Source organism: Peromyscus maniculatus, chromosome 5 (genome assembly GCF_049852395.1).
Source record: "Peromyscus maniculatus bairdii isolate BWxNUB_F1_BW_parent chromosome 5, HU_Pman_BW_mat_3.1, whole genome shotgun sequence".
Lineage (NCBI taxonomy): Eukaryota > Metazoa > Chordata > Mammalia > Rodentia > Cricetidae > Peromyscus > Peromyscus maniculatus.
In genome coordinates this window covers 111216223-111231868 of record NC_134856.1, presented here as the reverse complement: position 1 = coordinate 111231868, position 15646 = coordinate 111216223, and the positions used below count along the sequence as shown (strand labels likewise).

General features: G+C 39.2%; 1 protein-coding gene across 4 annotated transcripts in view; it reads left to right on the top strand.

Moving 5' to 3' along the window:
* Positions 1 to 15646, top strand: part of Cdkal1 (CDKAL1 threonylcarbamoyladenosine tRNA methylthiotransferase) — a 571033-nt gene that overhangs the window by 15049 nt on the left and 540338 nt on the right. For 2 of the 4 annotated variants that reach the window (XM_006972280.4, XM_076573111.1), the window contains one exon: positions 2906 to 3018. The exons of the other annotated variants lie outside the window; for them this stretch is intronic. In XM_006972280.4, the coding sequence (XP_006972342.1) occupies positions 2906 to 3018 (113 nt within the window). The remainder of the gene's footprint in view (positions 1 to 2905; positions 3019 to 15646) is intronic. 4 annotated transcript variants of the gene reach the window in all.

The window sequence follows — 15646 nt, the reverse complement described above, 5'->3', positions numbered from 1 at the left end:
ATCCCAAGCATGTCTTGGCTGTCACTTCTGTTTACTTGGAAATGGTTTGGGCAGTCTCAGGGAGTCTTTCTTTCCTTCCTAAATAAATGGTCTAGAAACCTGTGAAAGGAGTAACTTTAATCATGGAGTTTTCAATTTTGATCATTTTTAATCTATAAGTTTTAAATGGATAAAGATTGCAACTAGTGTTTAAGAGTCTGTGAAGGTCACCAGACTTTGTTTTTATTTTTATATTTTTTTGTATTGTATATGTGTATATATGTTAATGAGAACATGCAGGCGTGTGTGTGTGTGTGTGTGTGTGTGTGTGTGTGTGTGTGTACATGCACATGCTACAGGTCATATCAGATTTCTTCCTTGTTTGCTCTCCACCTTATTTCTTGAGACAGGGACTCTCACTGAAGTTGGAGCTGTAGATTTGGTTAGGCTGGCCGGCCAGTGTGCTCTAGGGAGTCTCCTGTCTTCTCTCCCCACAAGCACTGGTTCTGGATGCCTGCTGCTCCGCCTGACTTTAATCTGGGTGCTGGGAGGCCAAACTCAGGTCCTCATCCTTGCAGGGCAGCACTTGACTAGCTTCACCCGTCTCTGCAGCCCTTACCTCTTCTCCGGGTGGTATTGCTGCCTCTGCTGGTTTCTAGCCAATCATTTGTGCGTATCTTTCTAAAAGTTGCATCAGTAGGTATGGTTAGTAAGAATTAAAACTACAATCCAGAGAAATACTTTTCTTCTTCTTTTTTTTTTTTTTTTTTTTATGAGACAGGGTTTCTCTGTGTAGCTTTGGAGCCTGTCCTGGATCTCACTCTGTAGACCAGGCTGGCCTTGAACTCACAGAGATCCACCTGCCTCTGCCTTCGAGTGCTGGGATTAAAGGCATGTGTAACCACCGCCTGGCTTGAGAAAACCTTTTTTTTTGAGGTTTTGGGTTCTATAAGAAAGCAGCCTGAGCAAGCCAGTAAGCAGCACCCATCCATGGCCTCTGCATCAGCTCCTGCCTTGTAGCTTGGTTCAGTGATGACCCTGAACTTATCATCCTCCTGCTTTTCTTTCCTGAGTGCTGGGATTACAAGTATGTGCCACCTGGCATGAAAGGACAATTTTTATTTATATTTAGAATTTTTTAAAATTACATTTTATTTATCATGTGTGAGTGCGCACGAATACATGTGCATGTGAGTGAGGGTCAGGGGTCAACTTGGAGTCAGTTCTCTTTCTCTGACGAGTATCTTGGGATCGAACTCAGATCATTAGGCAGGTACCTTTACTTGCTGAATCTTCTTGTGGGTCCAAAAGGACATTATTTATTTATTTTTAATTAAAAAACGTTTTTTATTTACCATTTTATTTTTCCCCCTTTTATTGAAAATTGATTTTTTTCCCCCTCCCTTTACTCCTTCTGGTTCCTCCCCTCCTCCCTTCCCATCTGGATCCACCCCCTTTCTGTCTCTCATTAGAAAACAAGCAGGCTTCTAAGGGGTGATAATAATAAAGTAAAATATAGTAAGATAAAACAGAAAGATACTGATCTATGAGTACAACAGAATGTCATTAGTAGTCATTTTATTGCTACATTCTTTTAGTATTTGGTTTTCCCCTAGGTCCCTGGCCTATCTATTCTCAGGTTTTTGACCACCTGAGCAGTGTTGGGGATGGGTTCCATCTCATGGAGTGGGCCATAGATCCAACCAGGTATTGGTTGTTTTTTCCCACAAACCTTGTGCCACTATTGCACTAGTCCATCTTGTATGCAGGTCACCATTGTAGACTGAAGTTTGTAGCTGTGTTAGTGTTTACCTTACTTCTTTAGTAGTATGCAAGCACCTTCCAGTACCGTTAACATTCGTCAGTAGGGGTGAAGGCTCTAGGTAGGCCCCAGCTCTACTTCTCCATGGTCAGTGAGTTGTGTAGGTGTTGTCTTCAGCAATAGAGTCTTACTATAAGCTTGTGGAGAGCAATCTATAGTACTGTAAGTTTGCCAACTAATAGCCTGGGCTGTTTGGGCTTTTCCACGGCACCCTTTTGGGCAACAACTCAATTAGAGATAACTCATTCCCAGTATTGGAATTTGCAAACAAGAGATGCCAAAATGACATTTTTAAAATACAGAGATTCTTCTTGTGATTCTGTGGTTATTTTATCTAGATTTTAAAGCATTTTATTTATTACTATTGTGTCTTTGTGCATGACGTATAAAAGTGTGTCTTAGTTAGGGATTCTATTGCTATGACAAAGCACCATGACCAAAAAGCAACTTGGGGAGGATAGGGTTTATTAGGCTTACACTTCCACATCACTGTTCATCATTGAAGGAAGTCAGGACAGGAACTCAAACAGGACAGGAACCTGGAGGCAGGAGCTGATGCAGAGGCCATGGACAGGTGCTGCTTACTGGCTTGCTCAGGCTGCTTTCTTATAGAACCCAGGACAACCAGTCCATGGATGGCACCACCCACCATGGGTTGGGCCGCTCCCTCATCAGTCACTACTTAAGAAAATGCCTTACAGCTGGATCTTATGGAGGCGTTTTCTCAGTTGAGTTCCCTCCTTTCAGGTAACTCTAGCTTGGGTCAGGTTGACATAAGACTAGTCAGCACACTATGTGACTGAGAGTGCCATGTGACTGTGTAAGGGCTGAGAACGACACCGTGGAGTCAGTTCTCTCCTTCCACCTGTACATGGTTCCAGGGGTCCAGCTCAAGTTGCCAGGCCTGTGCAGCACGCACCTGTGTTCGCTGAGCCCGCTTCTGTCCCTTGATATTAGAGTTTGGTTGTAACAGCAAATTTTAAATTAAATGGATGCATTTTGTAGCTAGCTTGTGAATTGATTCTAGTTTGTCATCTAGTGGCTTTTATTTAAAAAAAAAATCACTTAAAGATGCTCACTTTGTTTTAATTGATTACTTAACAGCACTATTCCAGGCATACAGAAAATTTGGATACGAACATGGGGCTGCTCACATAATAATTCAGATGGAGAATACATGGCTGGACAGCTGGCTGCCTATGGTTATAAAATTACAGGTAATGAGACCCATAATGTATTTTATTGATTAAATTTCAGAGTTGCAGATTTTGGAGACAGGTAGTCTAGCCCCAGCATTTTAGTGGTATTTTAGTGTAATTTAATAATTTGAAGGTAGGACTCTAATAGCTACTATATGTTATTAGATAGCTGGTTATCATATTTTTTACCTTTCATTTTTGTTTGTTTATTTATGACCTTTTATTTTGTGTGTGTATATGTGTGGGTACACATGTGCAGTGGTACACATCTGGAGGTCAGGACAGTTGCAGGAGAGGATTCCTCTCTTTTCCTGTGTGGGACCCCATGGGTCAAATTTACAACAGGCTTGATGACAGGTGCGTTTACCCACTGAGCCATATCACCTTTTAAAGGAACATTAAAGCCTTTTTTATTTTGAAATGAAAAGCTGTAGAAACTTCATGTAAGTCCTTTACCCAGCCTCTGATATCAACATGTTATATGACTGTATTTTTATAAATAAGTCAAAATATTAGCACCTTTGTGATACTGCTGTCTAAACTGTGTATCTGGCTTGAATTGTACAGCTTTTCCCTATAACTTTTTGTTTCTGTTCCTGGGTCTGTTCCAGGGTCCCACTTTACATCTAATTATTATGTTTTGGTAGTGTTTGAACATTTTTGACAGATCCTCAGTCCTTTCTCTCTCTCTTTTTTTTTTCTTTTTTTTCTTTTTTTTTTTTTGTTTTTCGAGACAGGATTTCTCTGTGTAGCTTTGCGCCTTTCCTGGGACTCACTTGGTAGCCCAGGCTGGCCTCGAACTCACAGAGATCCACCTGGCTCTGCCTCCCTAGTGCTGGGATTAAAGGCGTGCGCCACCACCGCCCGGCAGTCCTTTCTCTTACTGCCTTCATATTTCTGAAGAAAACTGGTTATTTGTTTGTCAAATGTCCCTGTCTTAGTTACTTTTCTGTTGTGATAAAACACCTTGACCAACACAAGTTACAGGAGAGTTTATTTGGGCTTATGGTTCCAGTGGATTAGAGTCCATGAAGGCCACCAGGAGGTAGCAAGTAGCAGGCAAGGTAGCTAGAACCATTCCACCACTGGTGACAGCCTAATCTCTTATGTTCTAATATCCAGTGAAAACTGGTGTAACTCCATTCCTGGGTCTAGTTCCAGAGCTTTCATGGCTTGCTGAAGCTTGAGCATGCCATTCTCCTGCTGCTGGCCCATGCTTGTACAAGTGGGAACCATAACTGTATCCTTGGTGGGGTTGGAAAACTTCAAAGTCTCCAGCTGGAGCATGGCCTTGTTTGCATGCTTCTTGTAAAGGGGTTCCAGAGCCTAGTGAGAAAAATGGGGCTTTGAGCTGTTGCAACTGGACTTGGAACATGTATGGAATTTATACATCTTTAGGAATTTTTTCCCGTGGTGGAATATCTTTATGGGTCAGGTGCATTCTCATTTTGAGTCTTTCACAACCAATTGCTCACCAGCCAAAACTGGATTAGGTGTGACCATTATCAAGGCAACTTATAAAAGAGAGTGTTTGACTGAGCTTATGGCACTAGAGGGTTAAAATCCACGATGATGGAGCAAAGACATGGCGGTAGCAACAGCTGGGGGCTCACATCTCAAAAGCAGGAGGTTGAGAGAGCATATGGGGAATGGTGGGAGGCTTTTGAAATCTCAAGGCTGTCCCCAGAGACAGGCTTCTCTAATGTGGTCACTTCTCCTAATCCTTCCCAAACATTTTGGTCACCAACTGGGAACCAAATTCCAATATATGAGCCTTTGAGGGGGTCATTCTCATTCAAATTACCATATCAGATGTAGCCAGTCTTAATACTTTTTGTTCATTAAGTTAAAAATGCTTAAAATACACTTTCAGAATTATTACTTTATATTCAATATTAAGTCTTAGTATAATTTATCTCGAGCTTGCTTTAATATGTTCTGATGGTGTAGTTTAATAAGAAGATAGCCTTTCAGAAAATTTATAAAACATTAAAAAACATTAGCACCAGCTTCTAAGGTGATAGTAAATATCCACTATATTTTAGTTTACAGTTTAATCCATTAACAGTTTGAATATGGCCTAATGAAAGTAGTCCTTATATAATATAACAGTCCTATATTTTAAATAAGAATCTAAACTTTCTAAGTGTGGTAGTCTTGTGGCACACATCTGCAATCCCAGCACTTGGGAGGCAGACGATGGAGGATCACCTATGAGTTCAAGGTCAGTTTCAGGCCACCTGAGCTAGTTGGTAAGACTTTGTTACAAAACAAGACTAAACAAAACAGTTTACTCTTTATTATGCAGATTTAATTTGGATTTTTTTAAAAAAAATTACATCTATTTATTTTGTGTGTATGCATGCCAGGACATTCATGTAGAGGCCAGAGGAGAATTTGTGGGAATCAGCTCTCACTTTGCAGTGTGGAAACTGGAGCTAGAACTCAGGTTGTCTGGCTCCCTGGTAGTTTCCTGTACCCACTGAACCCTAATTTTGATTTCTTATTTGGAAATATTTTAAAAGGGAGTATTAAAAATTAAAAATGAAATTCATTTTTCTTACTAATGTAGTATATTACTTTTACTATTTTTATATACTTATATTAATTACATGTATTTATATTTCATATATTATTTATTATCTTCACTTCAACATGACTTGAATGCTATAGATTGTAAATCACTTACTTTATTCATCTAGGTATATAATAGGCCTGGGAAATATAAATAGATCTAGCTTCTGTGAGATACTAAGGAAGGAAATCTTTACTTTTTTTTGTTATTTCTAGCATTTTTAAAAAATTTTAAAGTTTATAAAATTTCATTTTATGTGTGTTTTGCCTCTGTATATGTCTGTACACTATATGTGTGCAATGCCCTCAGAGTCCAAAAGAGGATATCAGATCCTTTGGGACTGGAGTTACAGACAGATGTGAGCCATCAAATGGATGCCAGGACTTGCACTTGAGACCTTTGGAAAATCGTTCATGCTCTTAACTGCTAAGATATATCTCCAATACCATTTGTAGCAAATTTTATTTTATTTTTTATCAAACTATATTTATTTTATGTATAGCAGTACAATTTACACATTAATTTTTATTTATTTGTTTATATTTTATGTGTGAGTGCTCTGCTTGCCAGCAGAGGGCACTAGATCTCATTAGAGATGGTTGTAAGCCACCATGTAGTTGCTGGGAATTGAACTCAGGCCTCTGGAAGAGCAGTCAGTGCTCCTAACCACTGAACCATCTCTCTAGCCCCCAATTTACACATTAAATAACACCATAAGAGAATGATTTGATGGGTGGTGGTGTACACGCCTTTAATACCAGCACTCAAGAGGCAGAGGCAGGTGGATCTCTGTGAGTTCGAGGACAGCCTGGTCTAGAGAATGAGTTCCAGGACAGCTAGGGCTGTTACACAGAGAAACCCTGTCTTAAAAAACAAAAAAGTGAGTGAGTGAGTGAGTGAGTGAGTGAGTGAGTGAATGAGAGAGAGAGAGAGAGAGAGAGAGAGAGAGAGAGAGAGAGAGAGAGAGAGAGAGAATATGCATGAATGAAAGATTTGATATAGTTTTATATTTTTTTGACAAGTGTTTCACTATGTTGCTCTGGTTGGTCTGCAAGTTGCTTTGTTGACTGGCTGGCCTTGAACTCAGAGATTATTCCTCCTGCCTCTGTTGGGATTAAAGGCATATACTACCATGACTAGTCTAGCTTCATATTTATTGTGTGTATGTGCACTTATATGGGTTCTGGGGATCCAAATTGTTAGCTTGCAAAGGAAGTGTTTTATACCCTGAACCATCTCCACAGCCCATCAGTTTTTTCTTTTTTAAGACTGTTGAATTCACTCAGTTTTTACCTATGCTAAACATGGGCTATATTCCCCAATTCTCTGTAGACCTCAAGTTTAGATCTGAAGCATCATTTTTTGGATTACTGATGTCAATTTTCTTGATTATTCTGAAATAGTGGGATCTTATTAAAATTAATAGTTTAGATTGTTCTGTTAATTAAGTATGGGCCTGAAGTAACAGTGAATATATATAGGTGTTTAATTTAGATTTCATGTACTGAATACAGAGATTACTGAAAACAGTGTATAGAGAAATCAAGATTTCTTAATGGCTACTTGTAGATGTTTTACTTTTTGGTTAAGAAAGATGAGGTGGATTAAGATACTTGAAATTGCTGCTTTTAACCCCGAGTCCAGTACATAATTATTCTGCAGGAAACCTTCATAAAAATTGTGAGTAGTTGTTAACTTAACATTTCTTTCTACCATTTTTCATTTTGAAGGAAAAGATTCATTATTTTAAAAAACTTTTGAGATAGGGATTCAAACTACCCAAGTAGCTGAGGATGACCTTGAACTTCTCCTCTGCCTGGTTTTGTGCAGTGCTGCAGATGCAACCCTGGGCTTAGAGCATGGTGGGGAAGCACTCCATCCATGGAGGAGATCCTATGGAGACAAATGATGTATCCCTAACAAATGTCACTCAGAACAGTTCATTGGTATCAAGGATAATGGGAAATGCTAGAATTAAATTGGCAAGGTGGCTAGCAGGTGAACTTTCCTTATGGGAGCTATTGTTTTTTTTTAAGAAATATGGTCTGGCAGGGCTTGGAGGTATATTGGGAGACTGAGGCAGGAGAGCTGTGAGGTGTGGACAGCCTGGGCTATGTAGTGGGACACTGTCTCAAAATCAAGTAGAAATGTGCTTTGAATGCCTACATTCCAGGAACACTTTCTTCAAGGAAGAGATTTTTATAGGATGGATGAACTTTCCCCCTAGGAAGGCTTTGGTTATTGTTTCTGAATTATTTCTTTTGGAGATCTGCTAAATTATTTTCTGTGTCTTCATTTGGTGTAAGTCATCATGTTTTCACATATCAAGTGTTAGAAACAAGTGGCCTGTGAGTAAGATTTGAGACATAGTAAAACAAAGCTGATTTAGTTAGTAATAGACAGTTTTATCCTTTTTACCCACTTCCTGACTCTATAGCCCAGACTGGCCTTAAACTCTCAGCTTCCTGAGGGAGTACTGGAATTTTGGATGGTTGTGTTTTTGTTTGTCTTAATTGGTTCTGGGAATAGTTCTAGAAGAACTCTTTAAGAGAGTGATTTTTTTTTTTTTTTTTTTTTTTAACATAGGGTCTCACTGTTTTCTTCCTCTGTGTAGACCAGGCTGGCCTCAGCTTATAGAACAGTAGTAATTATTATGCTTTTTGGGTCTCTGAAGAATCTCTAATAATACAGTTCTATCAAAGAATTCATAACCACTGCCTCGTCCTATATGGGCCTAGCTTCTCTAGGTGGTTATACCTGCTGCAAAATGCATGTGCATTTTGGTTTGTGGGAAAGTTCATCTCCAGGTTGAAATTCTTATTCATAAGCACGTGAGGATAGTGTGTGGTTGTGGACAAACTTATGGAAGTCAGAACTGAGTGTTTTATCTTGGGTGTCCATAGATTCAGAAAGCTTAAACATTGCTAGACTTTTAAATTGTTTGATGGTTTCTTTGTATCTTTGTGTATAGTTTATTCATTTGGCAAGTATGAACATACTGTGAACATACTGTGTATTCATGGGTAGAGTTCTGGGAGCTTATGGAGATACAAAAGAGAGAATCTTTATATTCTTAGTTAAATCTTAGAGGTTATTTTAGACAATGCTTATTTCTAATGAATTCTTTTTTTATAATACATAGAAGTAGGATCTGCTGATTTAAAGCTTTATAATTTATGTTTTAGAAATACTTTGTCGTGTCAGGTCAGAATGTAGCATTTAATGTTTGATTTAAGGAAATTTCTATGTGAAGCAGGTACTTGAGGTAGAGAGGCAGACGAGTGGAATGATTCAAGCATGTAGAGTATTTCTGGGCCTTGGCCACTCAACTTGAAGTAACTTTAACTTTTTGTGTCTGAGGTCAGTTACATATCTTTGATATATGTGTGGAAATGTTTGCATAAAAATATATCCAAGGATCACATACTGATGAGAGGATTATTTAAAAGAATCTTAAAATGAAATTTTTGTGTTTGAATTGAGGTTGAGAAATAATGCCTGTTACACAAAGTTACTTACAAACAGTGGCAGCAGCAAATGTTACCTGCTTGCTTACCTCGGTTTCCTTTACTAGCTTGTGATGATGTCACTCCACACGGAACGAAACATAACAAGCTTACCTATATAATAAATTATATTAAGACACAGAGTAAGCTGGGTGCGATGATGCATGTCTTTAGTCCCAGCACTCCTAAAAGGGAAATTTCTTTAAATGGTGGAAGGAGGTAAGGGCCAGTGGATCTCTGAGTTCTAGGCCACTCTGGTCTATATAGCAAATTACAGGACAGTCAGGGCTACATGGAGAGACCTTTTCTCAAACAAACAAACAAACAAACAAACAAACAAACAAACTCCCAAGAAACAAAAAGTAACAGAATAGACTGATTGTGTGAAAATCTGTAAAAGCAGTAGACTTCAACTATTCCAATATACCGTGAAATGAAAATTGTGACATATGTTCCTTCTGCTTAGGCTAGTTCTAAGTGTGAGGATTTTTGCGCACGTTTTTAGGAAGGGGAGGTGAACTGCTGAAAAGCTTAGTGTATACAAGATATTTCCGTGTGATTTTGAAGTAACAGATGAATTAACTGGCACAAGACTAACTTATGCTTTAGAATAAGATTGAGACTGGAGAAGGAAGACGCATGGACACATGAAGACACGTTGAGAAGGAACCACCTAGCTCATTTGCACTAGAGCCCACGTTGAGATGTAGGCATATCTGCACAGCTTTATATGTTTGCCTCATGCTATGTGGTCCCTTGGAATTGGTGTTTTAAGAGCCATTCAGTGTGGAAATCTACTATTAATAATAGCTTTTGTTAGAGTAGTTTTTGTTGTCCAACATTTAAAAAAATTTCCCTCTTAGGAGTCTTCATGTGTGGTCGTTTTGAGAAGTTTTTTATTTTTGAGAGGGAGAGAGAAAGAGAGCCATTGGTACGTTGGCAATGTATTTCATTGCAGAGTTGGAAGTTTGAAGTCTTTCTTTTATTATGGTTAGCTTTGTCAACTAAGAGCTGCTTGGTCAATTTCTACTTCCTTAATTATAAATAGAGTTCATAGAAACTCCATAGAAACACAAGAAGAAAAGTTTTGATTTTTGAATTCTTGATTCCCTGATGAAATTCAGTGGGAGCCTGTTGTCATGTGTGCTCATCATCCTAGCACTTAGGAGGCAGAGGCAAGTGGATCTCTATGTGTTTGAGGTCAGCCAGAGCTACATAGTAAGATCCTGTCTCAAAGACAAAACAGAACAAAACAGAACAGAGCAGAGCAGAGCAGAGCAGAGCAACAACAACAAAAGAAATTCAGTGGAAAATACTGTTACCTTTTCTTTGTGCAGGTCACCAGCTAACTTTTCTCAGCTCTCTTTCCTCTGTCTCATCACCAGGACTGTTCACATTTTATAGTATAGTACAATTTTTTGTAGTACAGTTTGTAAAATACTCATTTTTATGATGCTAATCTTACATAGTTTATAACCAAAGACAAAGACAGGACTTTATTAATCTAAGCTTTAAAAATATTTAAAATATCCCGACTTTACGTTTTTGACTTTATTGGACTGTATGCATTAGTGATGAATACTTATAGAGAGGTATTCAGTTATGTGTTGAGTAGTGTATTTAACAAAAACCATTTTACTTAAGAGTCCTCTGCAGAGATTTTCTGTAGTCAAAGGTGATACCATGATAAACTTAGAAGTCTATCTGGAATTACAGTGCAAATGATTTATGCTCTGATTGTGAGCAGAGTGTCTGTAAAGGCAGGGGTGACCGTCACTATAGATGTAATGGTAGTATTAAATAAGAAACACAGAGCCAAATGCAGAGTTAAAAGCCCAAGAGGTCAGAGCAGTAGCTAAGAGCAGAGACTAAAACCCTTTCTTACCCCTTGCTGCCGCTGCCATCCTTCCCCTTCGAAAGAGACCTACTTCCTGTGTGTCTGTCTTTTTATTGACTTTCTGTTTTGCCTTCTCATTGGTTGTAAACCCAACCACATGACCTCCTCATCACTGCCTGTCTATACAGACCTCCAGGTCTCTATGGTTGGTATTGAGATTAAAGGTGTGTGTTTTCATGCTGGTGGTGTCCTTGAATACACGGAGATCTGCCTGTCATGTGATTGGGATTAAGGGTGTGTGCTACCACTGCCAGACTTCTGCTATGGCTTGCTATTAGCTCTGACCCCCAGGTAACTTTATTTATTAACATACAAATAAAATCACATTTCAGCACAAATCAAGTATCACCATACATCACTTTATTGATAGTGTTGGGTCTTTACATTATTCTAAGGCTCAGAAGTGAGCCATAGAAATGGTTCTAGAATGAGAAACAACGGTGTCCATACATCAGAATAGGAACTGTGTGGAGCCAGAGAGCTAGCTTAGTAGTTAGGAGCACTTGCTGCATTTGTAGTCAGTTTTGTAATCAGGTCAGTTTCCAGCGTCCATATGGTGTTTCATAACTGTCTCTACCTCTAGTTCTGGAGAATCTGATGCCCTTGCAGGCCTCCACCATCACTGCATATACATGGTGCACAGACATATATTTCAGGGAAAACATCCATATACATAAAATACAAATGAATAAAATATAAATGTACTCCTTAGGGGCCTGAAGAGATGGGCCATAGATTAAGAGCACTTATTGTTCCTGCAGAGAACCCGAGTTCAATTCCTACTTCCAACATGGGTGGTTGATGACCATCCCTAACTACAGTTTCCAGGGATCCAGTGTCTTCTTATGACCTCTGCTGCCAGCATCAGGCATGCATACAGTGCACAGACATTCATATGAGCAAAGCACTGATATACACACAGTAAAATACAACAAATCTTCAAAAACTATTTCTGTAACTTGCCAGTAATTCACTTTCCTCTTCCGATGACTGGAAATTATCACATATTAATGACCTGATGCTATTACTCAGAAGCATTCTGTTTTGCTGGCCATGTTTTACTACTGCTAAGGTAGAAAGTTGAGAATCTTATTCAAAACTGCCTTTGTGCAATGCTGTTCTAGCCGGGCGGCAGTAGAAGTGGATCAGCCATTTTAGGAGGTGTCCCCTGATGCAGGAAACAGCACTGTGGTAAGATGACTATGCCCCCTGATCACTGAGCTGTTTTGTTGATTCTCCCCAGCACTGTGAAGGAGGGAGCTAACAGCAGTCCTAACCAGGCTTTGTAGCTTGCCCTTTATTTCCCCAGACAACAAAAATGAAACAGCTTACAATACTGAGACGGGGGCGGGGAAGTTTGGAGATACCTAAATGTAAAAGGAGACCCCTTGTCCATGGTATTGCAGCGTGTGTAATAAACAGTGGGATTGAAGACATCAGCACACATTCTCTGTTTGTTTTACAGGTGAAAGGGATGAGGGACTCGGATCCCTGGATTCCTGGACTCATTACCCTGAATCAGGAAACATGATATGGACTAAGCAGGACTTGAGTTAGGGGCATTTGGATTCAGGAAGGTGGATGGAAAAGGGCAGCAGAGTCAAGGATACAAGTGTGGGTTTAGGTTGTGGAAGAGGAGCAGTATTGTAGAAGAGCAGAATATATTTCCCACTATTTTTTTTTTTTTTATTGAAAGTAATGTTTTCATTGAAAATAGATTTTTAAAAAAAGATTTATTCATTTATTATGTATGCAGTGTTCTGCCTGCATGTTTACTTGAATATCAGAAGAGGGGACCAGATCTCAGTATAGATGGTTGTGAGCTACCATGTGGTTGCTGGGACTGGAATTCAGGGCTTCTGGAAGAGCAGCCAGTGCTCTTAACCTCTGAGCCATCTCTCCATCTTTCATCCCTGAAAATAGATTTTTTTTAAAAAAAATACTGTATATTCTGATTATGGTTTCCCCTCCCCCAACTCCTCCCAAATTCTTATCACTTCCCCGCTTATCCAAATCACCACCCTTTCTCTCATTAGTATATAAACAGACATCTAAAAAAATAACATAAAATAAAATAAAATAAAAACAAACCAACTGAAGAAAAAAGAGCCCAGGAAAAAGCTCAAGAAACATAAAGACGCAGGGACACACACATTCACATAGATAGAAATCCCATAAAAAACAAAATGGGAAATCACAATAGATATGCAAGGACTTGTAAAGTTAAAGAAACGCCTTGAAAAAGCATTATGATACAGTGAACCTCCAAAAATGCCATTGAGTTTGTTTTGTGTTGGCCATCTACTGCTGGGTATGGGGCCTGGCCTTAAGAGTGGTTTGTATACCTCGTGAGACTCCATTGGATCAAACTAACTTTTCCTTTGTGAACAGATATCAACTGGAGATAGCTTCTGGGCTAGGGATATGGGCTTGTGTCTACTTGCCTTCTCAGTGCTGGGACCCCATCTAGCTTAGACCTTTGCAGGCCCTGTGCATGTTGTCAGAGTCTCTGGGTTCATATGTGCATCTTGCTGTGTCTAAAGGCCTTTTTCCTTGGTGTTATTCATCCCCTCTAGCCTTACAATCTTTCTGCCTCCTCTTCTGCAGGGTTCCCTGAACCCCAGGGAGAGGGAATTGAATTTAGGGCCTCTGGAGACACTTCTCACAGAGCTACATCCTCAGCTGTTTTTTTGTGATTGCTTTGTTAGTTTTTGTTTCTTCTTTATACGTTTACATTTTTATTTTCCAGAGAGCACAGGAACATTTAATTTCTTTTATTTATTTTTTTGTCCAGTTGGCTCAGAAATTTCTCTATGTTTGTCCTCTTATGAAACATCCAAACTATCTGTGTTTGAACTAACAGCTTGCTAAGGGGCACTGATTTTGTCTTATGTTGTGTTATCTGTACAAATTAAATAGTGTAGACCTTTTCCCCTTCATACTCTAAGCAATGTTTTCCTTATGTTTAAATAACCTTGAATGACTGATTAGAATCTCCTCTTTGTTTTAAAGGAGTAAGTGAAACCTAGTTCATTCTTGTGAATTCCCAAGTACTTGGTTCCATGTCTTCATTCTGTGGCGGAAGAAGCTCATCTTATGTCCAAAATGAATGCCTAGTAATGGTTGACACTCCCATGCTAGTGAAATCATCTTGATAAAGATTGAAAACCTGCTTTTCCAATTTTCCCACTATTAAAATTGTGGTAACCGTCACATTTTCCTGTTTCTCTTTATGAACTTGAAAATTCTTCTTCATCCTGTTAACCTTTGTCCTGACCTTTGAAGTTCCTTGAACTTCAGCTTTGTGTAGCATGTGAAGAGAATAGCCAGCACGTGCTCTTTTTATGAATAAACTTGAGTGACTGTTGGGCTCTGTCAGGAGACACAGGAGTCCTTAAAAATTTTCTCACCTTCTGCTACACCGTGTTCTATCTACAATATTTTAGAGATTTTTTTGAGACAAATCAACATATATTCATATAACTTCAGAAAGCTAAAGCCCATTTAATTGCTTAACCATTCAGATTATGCCTGGAGATTTTCTACAGTGTTTGTTGTTGAATAAATTATAGCCTGTGTTTAAGTTGTAGTTCTCTTTTTTTTTTTTTTTTTGGTTTTTCGAGACAGGGTTTCTCTGAGTAGCTTTGCGCCTTTCCTGGAGCTCACTTGGTAGCCCAGGCTGGCCTCGAACTCACAGAGATCCGCCTGGCTCTGCCTCCCGAGTGCTGGGATTAAAGGCGTGCGCCACCACCGCCCGGCAGTAGTTCTCTTTCTTGAGAAAATAAGTAGATGAGAAGTTATCATGAATGCTTAATTTAAAAACATACTTAAAATTTTAATTTTTTACATTGCCTTCTTTAATTTTAGGACTGAAAACTTTGGGAATGTCAGTTGTTGGACATGTTCAACACCAACTAGCTCTTTTAGGCCTTCAGATTTAAGAGGGTTTGCATTAAAGATGTGTTTTTAGCTCTTGAACAGCAGATGGCAGTATTGCATCGTATGATCACTTAGGGTGTTATGACCCCTGAACATGAATTTCATGCTACAAATGATCATCTAATAAAATGATTAGAAGTCATTAAGTTACCTAACGTTTAATTTTTCTCTACTTTTTTTAAATATTTTTAACAGTATTTATATAAGAACTTGGCAAATTGACCTTTTCAGCGGCCATGTGAGCTCATGTTAATCTGAGATGCAATGTGCAGGAAATGAGATGTGTGATTACCAGTGATGGGCTGAGAGCTCCAACTGGTTTTGGCCGCTCTCGCTGCTTGTCCTAGAGTCTGCTTGTGGTCATCGTCCATAGGAATAGGTTAAGGTAGGGTTACCGTAGGACTCCATTACTGTCACACTTACTAAAAACAGTGGCCCAGATCCATTGAGGGCCTCATTAGTCCTTAGACCTATTTATGTGTGACAGCTAAACAGGTCTAAGAAACGGTAAAGCAGAATGGACTAAACTCTACTTTCACATTTCCCTTGTTCCCTCACAAACCCATTGATATGCCTTTGATGGCTGATTGAAGAGGGGCTCACGATTCTGGTACAGGTTTATATACACTCTACTGTGTCTTATGTTTGTGGCAGCTTAAGGGCTTTCTTGGTGGGAATTGTGCCTCAACAGCATCTTCACTAACCTGATGGGTCCCCTTAGAGCCCTGC